This window comes from Hemitrygon akajei, chromosome 2, assembly GCF_048418815.1.
Source record: "Hemitrygon akajei chromosome 2, sHemAka1.3, whole genome shotgun sequence".
NCBI classification, from domain to species: domain Eukaryota; kingdom Metazoa; phylum Chordata; class Chondrichthyes; order Myliobatiformes; family Dasyatidae; genus Hemitrygon; species Hemitrygon akajei.
In genome coordinates this window covers 6,549,716-6,565,217 of record NC_133125.1, presented here as the reverse complement: position 1 = coordinate 6,565,217, position 15,502 = coordinate 6,549,716, and the positions used below count along the sequence as shown (strand labels likewise).

The following is a 15,502-nucleotide window of genomic DNA, read 5'->3' as shown; positions in this document are numbered from 1 at the left end:
ACAATATTATTTTGCATTTGCTAATGCAGTGTTGTAATAATTTTGTATTAGGTTCAGTTGTCCTTTCCCATGGTGAAAAACGAAAGCCACTGTTACTCACTGTACCAACCACCAACTTCACAGGCAAGGAGTCCTTCGCCATTCATTTGACGAAGGTACACAGTAATCTTACTGGTAAAGCTGAACTAAGGTAGGCCCATCAGATGTATTACAGAACTGCAGTACATTGTCTACATTAACTGAAGCTCATTTCAATCATTAATCACTTTAGACTATTTATTTAATCTCGACAGTCCTAGAAATTTTCTTAAATTTATTTTTGGGATTAGAACAAGTGGCAAAGCCAGAATCACAATCAGAATTCAGCATGTTGTGAAATTTGTTGTTCTGATGTAGCAGTACATTGCAATACATAGTAATTAAAACTATAAATTAAAACAGGTACTTATTTTAATTTGTAGTTTTAATTATTATGCATTTTCATATATACATAGTTCTGTGTAAAAGTCTTAGGGACATGAAAAAAATTCTGTAAAACAAAGATACTTCCAAAAATAATTAGATGAAAAGTTTCTAAGAATCAAGAAATTACTATAAAGTACAGTAGACAATAAAAAACTAAATCATATCTCGTATTTCGTGTGACCAAACTTTGCTTTTAAAAAGGCATCAGTTTTCTAAGATACACTGTCATGCATTTTATAAGAAAATTGGCTGATAGTTTGTTTCAAGCATCTTGAAGAACTTGCCACAGTTCTTCTGCAGATTTTGGCTGTCTCGCTTGCTTCTGTCTCTCCAGGTCCTCCCAGACAATCTCACTGATGTTGAGATCAAGGCTCTGAGGAGCTTTTACCATCTGAAACCATATAAAAAATCTCGGGTGCCTAAGACTTTTGCACAGTACTCTGTATACTGTAGATATAACATGAAATAAGTAGAGCAAAAAGAGAGGAAAGCACTGAGGTAGTCTTCATGGGTTCATTGTCCCTTCAGAAATCTGATGGGGGAGGGGAGGAGCTGTTCCTGAATCACTGAGTGAGTGTCTTCCAGCTCCTGTACCTCCTCCTTGATGGTAGCAATGAGAAGAGGGTGTGTCCTGGGTAATGGGGGTCCTTAATGATTGATGTTTCCTTTTCAAGGCATCACCTTTCAAAGAGACATTTCCCATCTCTAGTTAGTAGGCAACCATCTGAGAAAGGTTTGGAGATGTATAAGGACATAGGTAAGATAAGTTTCCAGTCCTGAGGGGCATTGATGACCAAAAGATTTTCTTCTTAAAGATTAGTTTTATTTGTCACAGGACCATCGAAACATACAGTGAAATGTGACATTTGCATCAAATCAGATCGGCAGAGGTTGTGCAGGTGGCCACCCACAAGAGTTGCCGTACTTCTGGTGCCAGTGTAGCTTGCTGAGAACCTACTAACCTTTATCCCTATGTCTTTGGAACGTGGGAGTAAACTGGAGCACCTGGAGGAGACCCACACAGTCATGGGGGAAACGTACAAACTCCTTACAGACCGCAGTGGGAATCGAACCCTGATTGGTGATCACTGGCACTGTGGAGTGGTTGTGCTAACCACTACATTACCACCCTTTTATTACTGGGGGAATAAGCTTCAGCAACATTAATAATTTTGATTTAATTTCATTGTTTTCTCATCAAACTGAAAGGGAGAGAATCTTAAACTTTAAGATTAGAATTTGCTTATAGAATGTACCTGATGAAAACAAAACTGCCAGGAGCTGAGGAAGCAGGTCAGAAAATGAAGAAGTTATAAAGTAATTGGGACAAGTGTAATTTGTTGCATCCAGCAGAGAAAATCGAGGCACTTGCTTCCGTGTAGCCACTACAAGAGGGTAAAATGGTTAAAGTGGTTTAGTCAGCAATGAAATGAAATTTAAAGCGGATCATCAGACTGAAAAAAATGGTAAGAGGAAATGCACCTCAACGCAGACATTACAGATGTTGAAAAGATGTTTATTTGCTCATTGAATCACAGAGCACTACAACGCAGACACAGGCCTATTTAGTCAGTTCCAGGCTATTAATCTGCCTTATCCCATCTCGGGTAGCAGGGTGGAGATACAGTATGTTTCAACCAAAGGAGGTGTAAAGCGCTCCTTCCCTCTACTAGCCTGCATGTCACCCTTGGGCAAAGTGTAGCACCTGTTTAGACCCCGATCAGGGTCACGTGAAGCCATGGGAGCAGGTCGTATGAGCAGCCAGCCCATATCACAAGTCCTGGTTATGTGACCACTGACGCCAGGCAGACAGTCTCTGAAGAGTATTGATAATGACTGGGATCAACAGTGTTGTAAAGACACTGCCCAGAAGAAGGCAGTGACAAACCATTTCTATAGAAACATTTGCAAAGAACATTCATGGCCAAGTCCATGATCACCCACGTCAAACAGCACGGCACATCATGAGTCCCATCTGCCTGCACCTGGACCATGGCTCTCCATACCCATCCCATCAATGCATTCATCCAAATTTCTCTTAAGTGTTGAAATCAAACCTGCATTGACCACTTCTGCTGGCAGCTCGGTCCACACACTCTGACCATCCTCTGAGTGAAGAAATTCCCCCTCAGGTTCTCCTTAAATATTTCACTGAACCCATAACCTCTAGTTTTATTCTCACCTAACCTCAGTGGAAAAAGCCTGCAAGCACTTCTCCTATCTATACCCCTCATAATTTTGTATGCCTCCACTACATCCCCCCTCAGTCTCTTACATTCTAGGCAATAAAGTCCTAACCCAATCCACTTCTCCCTACAACTTAGGTTGTGAAGTCCTGGCAACATCCTTCTACATTTCTCTGTGCTCTTTCAATCTTACTGATATCTTTCCAGTAGACAGGCGACCAGATCTCCACACAATACTCCAAATTAGGCCTCAGCAATGTCTTTAGCAGCATCAATGTAACATCCCATCTCCTGTACTCAATACTTTGATTTATGAACACCAATGTGCCAAAAGCTTTTCTTTATACTGTCCTATCTACCTGTGATGCCACTTGATCAAAGGTCAAAGCTCAAAGCAAATTTATTGTCAAAGTACCTAAATGTCACCATATACAACCCTGAGATTCATTTTCTTGTGGGCATTCACAGTAGGTACAAGAAACACAATAGAATTAGTGAATAACCACACACAACAGGATGGACAAACAACCAGTGTGCAAAAGACAACCAACTGTGCAAATACAAAAAGAAAGAAAGAATAATAATAAATAAATAAACAATAAGTATTGAGAACTTTAGACTTGATCACACTTTCAAGCATTGGCCTGTGTCAAAGTCCTGAGGACTAAACATCGTGTAACAAGACATAAGGCCAGAGAACCGTGGAAATGGGGTCAAAGTTGGTTCTTTGGAAAGTAAATCCAATATTACTCCGTAGGACAAAAGCACGACATCCTTTATTAAAGAGACATTTGTTCATACTGTTAAGTGGAAGTTTATAGCTAACACCAGAGATTCTTTTTTACACATAGAGATGGATCAGTACCAAAGGCAATGTCCAGACTGTTAGAGGATCCACCTTTGGACACTTAAGGAACGGGTCTATTGGATATGTGAGTTAAGTCGGATAAATTAACTCACATGTCCTTGTTCTCTAGGTGTGTCAGGCCAGGTGAATGACAGATGCTAAGGTATCTGTTGTGGAATGTTTCTGTCGGCAAGCATATTGGTGAGCATCCAGTGTGGCAGGAAAGGAGTTTTTGATATGTGCAATTATCAGCCCTTCAAAGCACTTCATGACGATTGGCATCAGTACCACTGAGCGATAGTCATTTAGTTCAGAAGGTGTAGAACTCATTCGTACTGGGATGATGGTGGCTGATTTGAAGCAGGTGGGGACAGCAGTCTGGATGAAGGAAGTGCTCAAGATGCCTGTGAAGACATCAGTAAGCCTGTGTGCACGCTCCTTGAATACTCAACCGGGGATATTGTCTGGCCTGGCTGCCTTATGGGGATTGAATCTGTAGAGTTCTTCTCACATCTGCTGCTACAGACAGTGACTGCTCAGCTAGAGTGGGGTAGCTGTTGTGGCTGGCGTTGTGTTGCACGCCTCAAAGTGTACATTAGAGTTTTTCAGAGTATCAGGGAGAAAGTGGTCAGTGATGCCCTGATGCCTAGCCACATGCACCAGGGATCGTTATCAGGCAGGTTTTCCAGAACTCTCCCTGATGTCCAGCCATGTACACCAGGGATTGTTATCAGGCAAGTCTTCCAGAACTCTCCCTGATGTCCAGCCATGTACACCAGGGATTGTTATCAGGCAGTTTGCCCTCTTGATGCCTGAGTTGAGGTTTTCCGTGGCTGTGCTGGTAGCTGTTCTGTCACCAGACTTGAAGGTAACGTTGTGGGATGTCAGTCTGCCAGACTCAACAACAGTTACTGTCCCCAAGCAGTAAGGCTGATCAATAGCTCCGCGCACTAGCCCACCACTACTTTATTATTTCCCGTCAGTCACCTTATGTACAGCCCAGCGTTATTTTATGGGCATACAATCAATTTATATAATCTATTTATATTTATTGTGTGTTTTTTATTATTATCGTGTTCGTTATCTGTTGTGTTTTTTTGTGCTGCATCGGATCCAGACTAACAATTATTTGGTTCTCCTTTTTACCAGTATACAGCAAGTTACGTTAAGCAATCTTGAATCTTGACTTTGCTGATGTATCTATCTACTGACATTCTAGTGGCAGGTATTTATACACGCTGAGTTATAATTTCTTGCTGATTGCTTTCTATAGATCAGGATTCACTGTGGCAGAAATTGAGCCATTTGGAGTCTTCCAACTTGCGCCTAATTCAGGGCAGGTCAGAATAGAAGAAGATGCAGGTGCAGCAACTTTTCTTGTCCAGAGACTCTTTGGTTTCCGTGGCCACCAAACCAAACTGACTTACCATACGACAGCAGGAAGTGCCAAACCTGATGAAGATTATGAGCACATCCAAATGGGAGAACTTGTCTTTACTTCATATCAGATTGAAGCTGTGATCAAGCTGCTTATCATCAATGATAACATCCCAGAAGGAGATGAAGTTTTTTACCTGAATTTGTCCAGCATTGATGTTCTGGGTTATAAGCCAAATAATACAGAAGAAAACCCTTACTTGAATCGAAACTTGAGTGTGTCATTTATAACCATTGTTGCCAATGATGCCAGCAAGGGTGTTTTAAGTATTGGACCCACTGTGGTGCACACTACAGAGGAAACTGATAATATAACACTTTGTATTCGAAGGACTCTGGGATTTACTGGACCTGTCAGTGTGAATATTATAACCTTTGGAGAAAAGAAATTTATAAGTGGTCTACATGAAATGCCTTTTCAAGCCAACCAGCAAAATCCCAGTCTTTCCTGGGCCAAGGAGGGAGAAGATTTTGAAGATGAAGCATTGAATGTTACTCTACAAGATGAGGAAAAGGAAGTCAATATATCTATCAGAGTTTTAGACGATAATGAACCAGAGGGCCAGGAATTTTTTTTTGTTTATCTAACAGATCCAGGTGGCGGTGCACATATCGTGGATGGAAAGGATGAGCACGGATTCATGGCTTTTATGAAGATTGTTATTTTAGGTAACTCATAGTAATTAAATAATGTTGTTGGCTTTGAACTGCCATTTGATTTTTTTTTTGCAATCTATGTATCCTGTTGTTTGGTTATCATAGACATCATATTGGGTGCAATGTGACCACCGATATGGGTATTTTGGTGATGTAAGACACACAAAATGGTAGAGGAACTCAGCAGGTCAGCTCATCGGCTATGGAGGAGAATAAACAGCAATTTTTTTGGCCCAAGATCCTATATCAGGACTGAAAAGGAAGAAACCAGAATAAAATGGTGGGGGGGGGGGGGGGGGGGAGTGCAAGCTGGCAGATGACAGGTGAAGCCAGGTGAAGGTGTCATGGTGGGCACTGGCAACAATTGTGCAGAGGAACCGCAGACTCCTATGTAGAGATGGAAACAAGAGGTTATACATAGGAATTCCAAAAGATCAGTGGCATGACCGAGTGACACTGTGTGACAAATCATTTCTCCACACAAGTACCCCATGATGACCACCAGTCAGGAGTCTGCTTTAGATAACCACAGAATGTTGAAAACCTGTGCCAGTCACAATCAGCTTGACAAGATTAAACAGAAAGCATGATGACTCTCATTAAGACAACCATTAATAAATGCAGGTGCTTGAGAAACCTCGAAGCCCAGTGTTGTACAGCTCACTGCAGAAGCCTGCAGTGCTCATGACAGAGAGGGCAGGTGGGCAACACACAGAAAATGCTGGAAGAACTCAGCTGGCCAGGCAGCATGTATGAAAAAGAGTATAGTCAATGTTTCAGGTCCTAATGAAGGGTCTCGGCCCGAAATGGCGATGATGCTGCCTGGCCTGCTGAGTTCCTCCAACAGGTTGTGTGTGTAGACTGGATTTCTAGCATCTACAGACTTTCTCTTGTTTGAGGGTAGGTAGGTAGATGGGTGGGGGGGTTGGTGGGAAGAGGTTGAAGTGAGAAGCTGGGAGGTGGAAGAAGTAAAGGGCTGAAGAAGAAGGAATCTGGTAAGAAAAGAGAGTGGGCCATGGGAGAAAGGGAATGAGGACAGTCACCAGAGGATAGTGATTGGCTGGTTTGGAGAAGAGCAGAGGTGGAAAAATGTTCATGTCATCAGGCTGGAGGCTACCCAGACAGAATATGAGGTGTAACTGGAGAGTAGACTCATCATGGCAGTAGAGGAGGCCATGGATCGAATGTTGGAATGGGAATAGGAAGTAGAATTAAAATGGCTGGCCACCGGGAAAGCCTGCCTTTTGTAGTGGGGAATTCACAGGGTTTAAGCAATGCCACTGGAAGTTGCACTTCCAGCCAGTCTCCTGTCTTGGATGTCCAAGTGAACACAGCTCAACACTTGATTCACATCATAAAGGACTCCCACTCATAAAAGGATTATTGGCTAATAGCAGGTTGATTTCTGCTAGCTGCTGGTCTGGCTGTCCAGCTGCTCCAAGTACGTAGTGGTTTCAAGAGGTTATTTTAATTGGTGCACGGGCCAGCAACCTGCTGACGTGATCATTACAAGATGGACCCCTTGACTGCAACACAACTGAGAACGTGAACAAAGTTCATAGGGAGCAGGACTGCTTGGTAGAAAGATGAAGGGGAGGAAGCTCCCCTCCACCATCAGATTTCTGAATGGTTCGTGAACCCATGACTACGACCTCACTGTTTCTCATTTGCACACTCTACCAATTTATCTATCTGTCTCTTTACTTATTTATTTAGCTGTACAGCACAGTAACAAGCCTTTCCAGCCCAGTGAGCACACACCACCCAATTTCACCCCTGTAACCGACCGATAATCTAACCTGTACGTCTTCGGAAGTGTCACAGGAAGAATGTACAAGCACCTTACAGACAGTTGGGAGCTGAACCCGAGTCTTTGGGGCTGTGATAGTTCCTCTAGCGTTTTGTGTGTGTTGCTCCAGATTTCCAGCATCTGCAGGATCTCTTGTGTTTCTGATTTTAATATATAAATCCAGAATCAGAAACAGGTTTATATTATCACTGCCTTACATAATGTGAAATTTGTTGTTTTGCTGCAACAGTACAGTGTAAAGACATAAAAGTACTATAACTTCCTAAAAATCATTAATAATACTGTATATATAAATAAATTACTATGAACTAATTATAAATTACTATACATTGCCATATTTATTTTATAAATTACTATTACATTTAGTAATCACAAAATTACTAAATAAATAAAGAAAGAAAGAAAGAAAGAAAGAAAGAAAGAAAGAAAGCGAAATAAAAGAATAATAAGTGTCCATGCATTCATGGACCTTTCAGCCATTTTTCTGACAGAGAAGAAACTGTTCCTAAATAGCTAAGTGTGGGTCTATCCAGACAGTAGTAATGAGAAAAGGGCATGGTGAGGGTCGGTAATGGTTGATGCCCCCTTCTCGAGACACCAGCTTTTGCAGATGTCTTACATGGTGAGGAGGACTGAGCCCGTGATGAATCCGGCTGATTCTGCAGCCTCTGTATTGGAGCCCCCACACCCAGACCAAGAGATCACTCATCAGCAGAATTCTTATGCAACCTCAGCCTCTAGTCACCTGGAAGAGACACTATGTTTTTGTTATTTATTTTAATTTAGAGATACAGCACAACATAGGCCCTGCCGGCCCATCAAGCCATACCACCAGCAACCCCCAATTTAACCCTCGCCTAACTATGGAGCAACTTACAATGACCAATTAACCTACTAACTGTGAGAGGAAATCAGAAAACCGACACTTTCCACAGAGAGGACATACAAACTCCTTACAGGTGATGTCAGGATTGAATTCTGACCTCCAACGCCCTGAGCTGTTTTAACACTGTGCTAACTGCTACGCAACCATGGTGTATTACCGGGGCCACTACACATGGCCAAGTCCCCAGTTTTCTTCAAACACTCATTACCTTAGTTTGGCATAATTACTTTTCTTAGCCTTAATATATTTGTACTACAGGAAATGATGTGCAGAATGGCATTGTGGGATTTGCAAGTGTATCCAATGGTAACCCAGTCTTGGATGAAGACTCAAAAAGTAGGAAGGTTCGGCTAACAGTTGAAAGACAAAAAAACAGGTAAAAACTTCATCTCAGCAACTCTTTACAACTCGTTCTCTGTCTTTATTTTGTCTTTGCACATTGTTTCAGTCTTGGTCTGTTTATATATGGATTTTTATAATCTCTATTATACCTCAGTGGCCATTTCATTAGTTAATTCCTGCACCTAATAAAAGTGGTCACTGAGAGTATGTTCATGGTCTTCTGTTACTACAGCCCATCCACTTCAAGGTTTGACATGTTGTGCACTCAGAGATGCTCTTCTGCACACCACTGCTTTAGCGCATAGTTATTTGAGTTACTGTCACCTTCCTTTCTCATTAACAAGGTGTTTTCACCCATAAAACTGCCACTCACTTGATGCTTTTTTCTGTTTTTTGCACCATTCTCTCTAAATTCTAGAGACAGTTGTGCGTGAAAATCCCAGGAGAATATGGTAACATATGCAAAGTTTGATAATAAATTTACTTAAAACTGCTACTTTTAGTAGAAACATTCCTCACTGATGCTGGTTGAAAATAAATTGATCCATTATGGAATCCTTAGAGAACCTAGCGATATCTTTGGAGTCTTTATCAGCAAGAAAATTCAGGGCTGATTTTAGAACTGAATCTACGAAGAGTGATAAACAGTCATGTTTCAGACTTGCTCTTTGTATTTCTAACCAAAAGGAAGAAAAGCTGATGCATATGACCTGGGAAGTTGGAAGGGACATGTGGATGAGGATCCAGTTCATGTCCCCAAAGATGGTACAGTGGCTAGGTTCCGATACTACTGGTACATTTAGAACACAACCCCTTGTGTTTTAAATGTACAAGGAGTATTGGAACATAGTGCATCATTGCTGAAGATCAGTAGGAGAAAATCATCAAGTTACCTTTAATTTCCTCTGTGCAGGCTATAGAATACTGTTGTAGAAATGTTTTTTGGCTATTTGGATCTGAAGAGTATAAGATATAGGAATATATATATATATATATAGCTAGGTTAACCTAAGATTTTTGCACAGTATTGAACCAAGGAGGAATCACATTTAACTCTTTCTATACAATTTCTGCTAGTGTGTAGATGAGAGGTAGAATCTGGAGGGTTTGGTGAGAACGTGGGAAACGTTAAGACAAAATGTGCTTGATGTTGCATCCGTGTAAATGGGTGGTTCACAGATGGAACAGACTCAATGGGCCTATTTCCATGACTTTCAAGGACTCTACAACTAATGTTTTCAGTAAGGTTTATTGAATTATTTATTACTATTTTGTTTGTATTTTCACTGTTCATCTTTTGCACATGGTTGTCAGTCTGTGTGTAGTTTATCATTGATTATATTGTATCTCTTTGTTGTCCTGCAAATGCCTGCAAGAAAATGATTCTCAAGATAGTATATGGTGATATTTACTGTACATATTATGACAAAAATTTACCTTGAACTTTAATATCCAGTGAATGAACATCTACCCATTCTGTTTCAACACGTTTGTGATATTTTGAGCAACACACACAAATTGCTGGAGGAACTCAGCAGGTCATACAGCATCTATAGAAATGAATAAACAGTTAACATTTCAGGACAAGACCCTTCATCAGGTGGGGAAGGGGAGAGATTATAAGAGTGCTTTGTTTAATTAAATAATGTTCCAGTATTAAGTAGCTATGTAACTTCACTCCAGTTATTTTACGTGTGACATTTGCTTTGTATTTTCAGATCTTTTGAGAATGTGACAATTTCCTGGCGCGTGACCTTTAGTGAAACAGACGTGGTACTGCAAAGAGATGGGGTGGATCTGGTCAGTGAACTCACAGCTCCATCAGGAATTATCCTCTGTGTTTCCGGAGAGACGCTATGCCCAATCACCATCGAGATCAAAGCAGACCAGGTCAGCAAACAGAAAGGCAGTGCTACTTCAAGAACTATTTAGAATGTCAATTTGAAAATACCTTTCCTCATGGACTAGATTATGAAGAACCTGAACTGTGGATGTTCTGACTATTCCTACCTAAAATACCAATTGGGGTACTTTTTATGAACCAATTATCAAAATCAAAACTGCCATTACTGGAAAGAAGTTATTTCGGTGTGCTGTGGGAATTGGCAGAGGTTATAGTAGACATGTTGGTAATCATTTATCAAAACTCTTTAGACTCTGGGCAGGTCCCGGCAGATTGGAAGACAGCAAATGTCACGCCACTTCTTAAAAAATAATTTGGGCAAAAGACAGGCAACTATAGGCCAGTTAGCTTAACATCTGTGGTTGGGAAAATGCTTGAAGCTGTCATTTAGAAAGCAGTGGTTCCATTAGACAGACACAGCATGGATTCAGAAAGGGCAGATCCTGTTTGAAAAACTTACTGTAGTTCTTTGAGGACTTAATGAGTGCAGTGGATGGAGGGGAACAGGTGAATGTCATTTACTTGGATTTCCAGAAGGCGTTCAATAAGGTGCCGCACAAGAGACTTATAAATAAGATATGGATGCATGGAGTCAGAGGAAGTGTAATGACATGGATAGTGGATTGGTTAACCAATAGAAGGCAGAGAGTGGGTATAAATGGGTGTTTCTCCGGTTGGCAGTCAGTGGTGAGTGGGGTGCCGCAGGGGTCGGTGTGGGGCCCGCAGCTGGTTACCATTCTGCAGATGCTGAAGATGTTCTATAGGTCAGTTGTTGAGAGCGCCCTCTTCTTTGTGGTGGCGTGTTGGGGAGGAAGCATTAAGAAGAAGGACGCCTCACGTCTTAATAAGCTGATAAGGAAGGCGGGCTCTGTCGTGGGCAAAGTACTGGAGAGTTTAACATCGGTAGCTGAGCGAAGGGCGCTGAGTAGGCTACGGTCAATTATGGAAAACCCTGAACATCCTCTACATAGCACCATCCAGAGACAGAGAAGCAGTTTCAGCGACAGGTTACTGTCAATGCAATGCTCCTCAGACAGGATGAAGAGGTCAATACTCCCCAATGCCATTAGGCTTTACAATTCAACTGCCAGGACTTAAGAACTTTTTTAAAGCTATTATTAATGCTTTTTGAGTTAGTGATTTAGATGCATATCATATTATTACTGAGTTAAGTATTGTATGTAATGAGTTTTTGCTACAACAAGTGTATGGGACATTGGAAAAAATGTTGAATTTCCCCATGGGGATGAATAAAGTATCTATCTATCTATCTATCTATCATTTACATTGATGATTTGGAAGAGGGGACTGAGTGTAGTGTGGCAAAATTTGCTGATGGCACTAAGCTGAGTGGAAAAGCAAATTGTACAGAGGATGTGGAGAGTCTGCAGAAGGGATATAGATAGGTTAAGTGAGTGGGCCAAGGTCTGGCAGATGGAATACAAAACTGGTAAATGTGAGATCATCCACTTTGGAAGGAATAATAGAAGAGCAGATTATTATTTAAATGGTGAAAGATTGCAGCATGCTGTTGTGCAGAGCGACCTGAGAGTGCTTGTGCATGAATTGCAAAAAGTTGGCTTGCAGGTACAACAGGTTATTAAGAAGGCAAACAAAATGTTGGCCTTCATTGCTAGAGGGATTGAATTCAAGAGCAGGGAGGTCATACTGCAACTATACAAGGTTCTGGTAAGGCTGCACTTGGAGTACTGTGTGCAGTTCTGGTCTCCGTACTTGAGGAAGGATATCCTGGCTTTGGAAGCAGTGCAGAGGAGTTTCACCAGGTTGATTCCAGGGATGAAGGGGTTAACTTATGAGGAGAGATTGAGTCACCTGGGACTATACTCTCTGGTATTCAGAAAAATGAGAGGGGATCTTATAAAAACATACAACATTTTGAAAGGGGTAGATAAGATAGAAGTAGGAACGTTGTTTCCATTGGTAGGTGAGACTAGAACTGAGGGACATTGCCTCAAGATTCAGGGGAGAAGCTTTAGGACGGAGATGAGGAGAAACTGTTTTTCCCAGAGAGTGGTGAATCTGTGGAGTTCTCTGCCCGGAAGCAGTTGAGGCTTCTTCACTAAATATATTTAAGGTACAGTTAGATAGGTTTTTACATAGTAAGGGAATTAAGGGTTATGAGGAAAAGGCGGGTAGATGGAGCTGAGTTTACAGACAGATCAGCCATGATCTTATTGAAAGGTGGGACAGGCTCAATGGGTCATATGGCCTACTCCTGCACTTATTTCTTATTTTCTTATGTTATGTTGTTACTTATTTTTATTTATTTAGAGATACAGCATGAAACAGGTCATTCCAACCCTATGAGCCACACTGCCTTAGCAACCACCTACTTCACCTAAGACCAATCACGTGACTAACGCACGGGATGTGTCTAGTGTGATAGTGTAGTGGGTTGCGCTTGTTGCTCTCACTTTCAGCGTCCACTGCTGGCTAGCAGTATTGTGAAAAGGAGAGCTGAATGTGTAAGTCTCTCCCTGCCAGTACACAGCCTCTCCAACAGCAAACCTCATGTAATGCCTCCTCGCTGGCAACACTTGGAAACTGAACTCCTTTCAGACTTGGGCTGAACTACGGAGGACATGGAGGAGGTCTGGCCCCTACACATGTAGCACGCAGGCCCACCGGTGTGTGGACACCTCCTGGTGCATGTGAACCAAATCTCCAGCTATGGGTAAAAGGTCTCACTTCCCTGTGGGCAGCCTCGGGAGAGACGAAGGCTACAGGGGTAAACCCGGACAGCAGATCTGGATTGGACGTGCTGGAACATCCTTCTGGCAGCTCCCACAGCCAAGCTGGTGCCAAACGTGTTGCCTCATGAGCTTTCCTTTGGAGTACACTGGTGAGGCCGAGAGGGGGATCTTGATGACTGGGGCATCTCAGGATCTCCATACCTTCCGCCCAGGCTTGTGATAATGATCATCATCACCCATCGTCCTTTGAGACAGATGGATGGCACCACCATAGTCGTGGGACAGTGCACAGTAACCAATTAACCTACTAACTGGTACATCTTTGGACTGTGGGGGCGGGGGGGGGGGGAGGAAACTGGAGTGCCTAGAGGAAACCCACACTATCACAGGAAGAACGTATAAATTTCTTACATACAGCATCGGAATTGAACTCTGAACCCTGGTGCCTGAGCTGTAATAGCATTGTGCTAACTGCTACATTACTGTGGCACCCATATAGTCATGGAGCATTACAGTGTAGGAACAGGCCTTTCAGCCCATCTAGTTTGTGCCAAACTGTTATTTTGCTTAGTTCCATTGACCCACACCGGGACCATAGCCCTCCATACCCCTGCTATCCATGTACTTATCCAAATGTCCCTTAAATGTTGCAGTCCAGCAGCACTCCTACTTGCTACTCTCACCACCCTCTGAGTGAAGTCCCCTCTCAGTTTCACCTCTATCCTCAACCCATGACCTCTAGTTCTAGTCACATCCAACCTCAGTAACAAAGGCCTGCTTGTGTTTATACCCCTCATAATTCTGTACACCTCAATCAAACCTCCCCCTCATTCTTCTATGCTCCACTGCAGTATACTTAGAACGTAGAACGGTACAGCACAGGAACAGGCCCTTCGGCTAACAGTGCTGTGCAAACCACCTTGTCCTAACCTATTCGGCCTTTCCCTATAACTCCCATCCTCAAGTTCTGACAGCATCCTTGTAAATGTTCTCTGTACTCTTTCAAAGTTATTGATATCTTTCCTGTAGGAAGGTGACCAGAACTACACACAATACTCCAAAATGGTCTTCTGCTCCTGTAAGACAATTGGCTCCCCTGTAATGAGTCTATATTCATGCATATTCGAAGTTTGTTTTCCTGAAACATTTTTAAATGTTGTTGGGGTAGGGATAAGTAAGCTATGGTCCATGGCAACTGTCAGATTGGCTCTTTATTTCCGGCTACAAGATCACAATCTTGTAGCCGGAAATTGGAACTAGACGGGAGAATAGTTTAGCTCCTGGTGGAGTGGCGGAGCAGACTTGATGGGTCGAATGGCCCACTTCTGCTCCTTTGTCTTGTGATCTTGTGATCTTTATAGTGCTTCTGATACTCTGCTTTGCACAGTGTCTTTCCTTGGTCATTACAAGTGTTGGCCACTATCAAACTTCCAAGCATTCTGCAGCTCATGTTCTCTGTGTGTAGTTATTTATATGTATAGTTTGTCTTCTTTTGCATGTTGGCTGCTTGTCAGTCTTTGTGTGTAGTTTTTAATTGATTCTAGTGTACTTCTTGTTCTATGAATGCCTGCAAGAAAAAAATATGTCAGGGTGGTACATGTACAGACTACTTTGATAATAAAATTTACTTTGAACTTCACTCATGCCACTCTTACAAAGTTCATTCTACATGACTGACAACAACTTTAGTCCCTAATCGTTGGCTCAGAATAAAACTAGCTGACCCAGCACAAATCGTTGCACAACCTGCAGGGTGGGAAGCTTTTTAAACGGATGGCAAAAAAAAAAGGAATACTTAGGAACATTAATATCAAGTTGTGTTTTTAAGCACAAAATAACTGTAATGAAGGTTCCATGGTATCGTAGCGGTAAGCGCAATGCTATTACAGCTCAGGGAGTCGGAGTCTGGAGTTAAATTCCAGTGCCACCGGTGAGGAGAAGGGGTCTGCATGGGCTTCCTCCAGGTGCTGCTGTTTTCTCACACAGTCCAGTGACCTACCAGTTAGTAGGCTGGTCATTGTGAAGTGTTCCGTGATTGGGCTAGGGTTAAATAGGTGCGTTGCGAGGCCATACGGCTTGTTGGTCCGGAGGACCTGTACTGGCCTGTATCTCTACATAAAATGAAAAAAAAACAAATACTGTCCAATAGGAACACTGAGCAAATACTATAGAGAAGCTTTGTTAATGATCTAAAACCTTAGTTAGGTAGTGGGTCCATATTTCTGAATATGTTTCAAAAATGCAGTCCATAAATG

General features: G+C 42.1%; 1 protein-coding gene across 1 annotated transcript in view; it reads left to right on the top strand.

Annotated features, from left to right (window-relative positions):
- The window catches only part of adgrv1 (adhesion G protein-coupled receptor V1), a 528,099-nt gene that overhangs the window by 328,978 nt on the left and 183,619 nt on the right, over positions 1 to 15,502 (top strand). The window contains exons 73-76 of the mRNA XM_073066702.1: positions 52 to 190; positions 4,772 to 5,604; positions 8,547 to 8,664; positions 10,349 to 10,520. Coding sequence (XP_072922803.1) covers positions 52 to 190; positions 4,772 to 5,604; positions 8,547 to 8,664; positions 10,349 to 10,520 — 1,262 coding nt within the window. The remainder of the gene's footprint in view (positions 1 to 51; positions 191 to 4,771; positions 5,605 to 8,546; positions 8,665 to 10,348; positions 10,521 to 15,502) is intronic.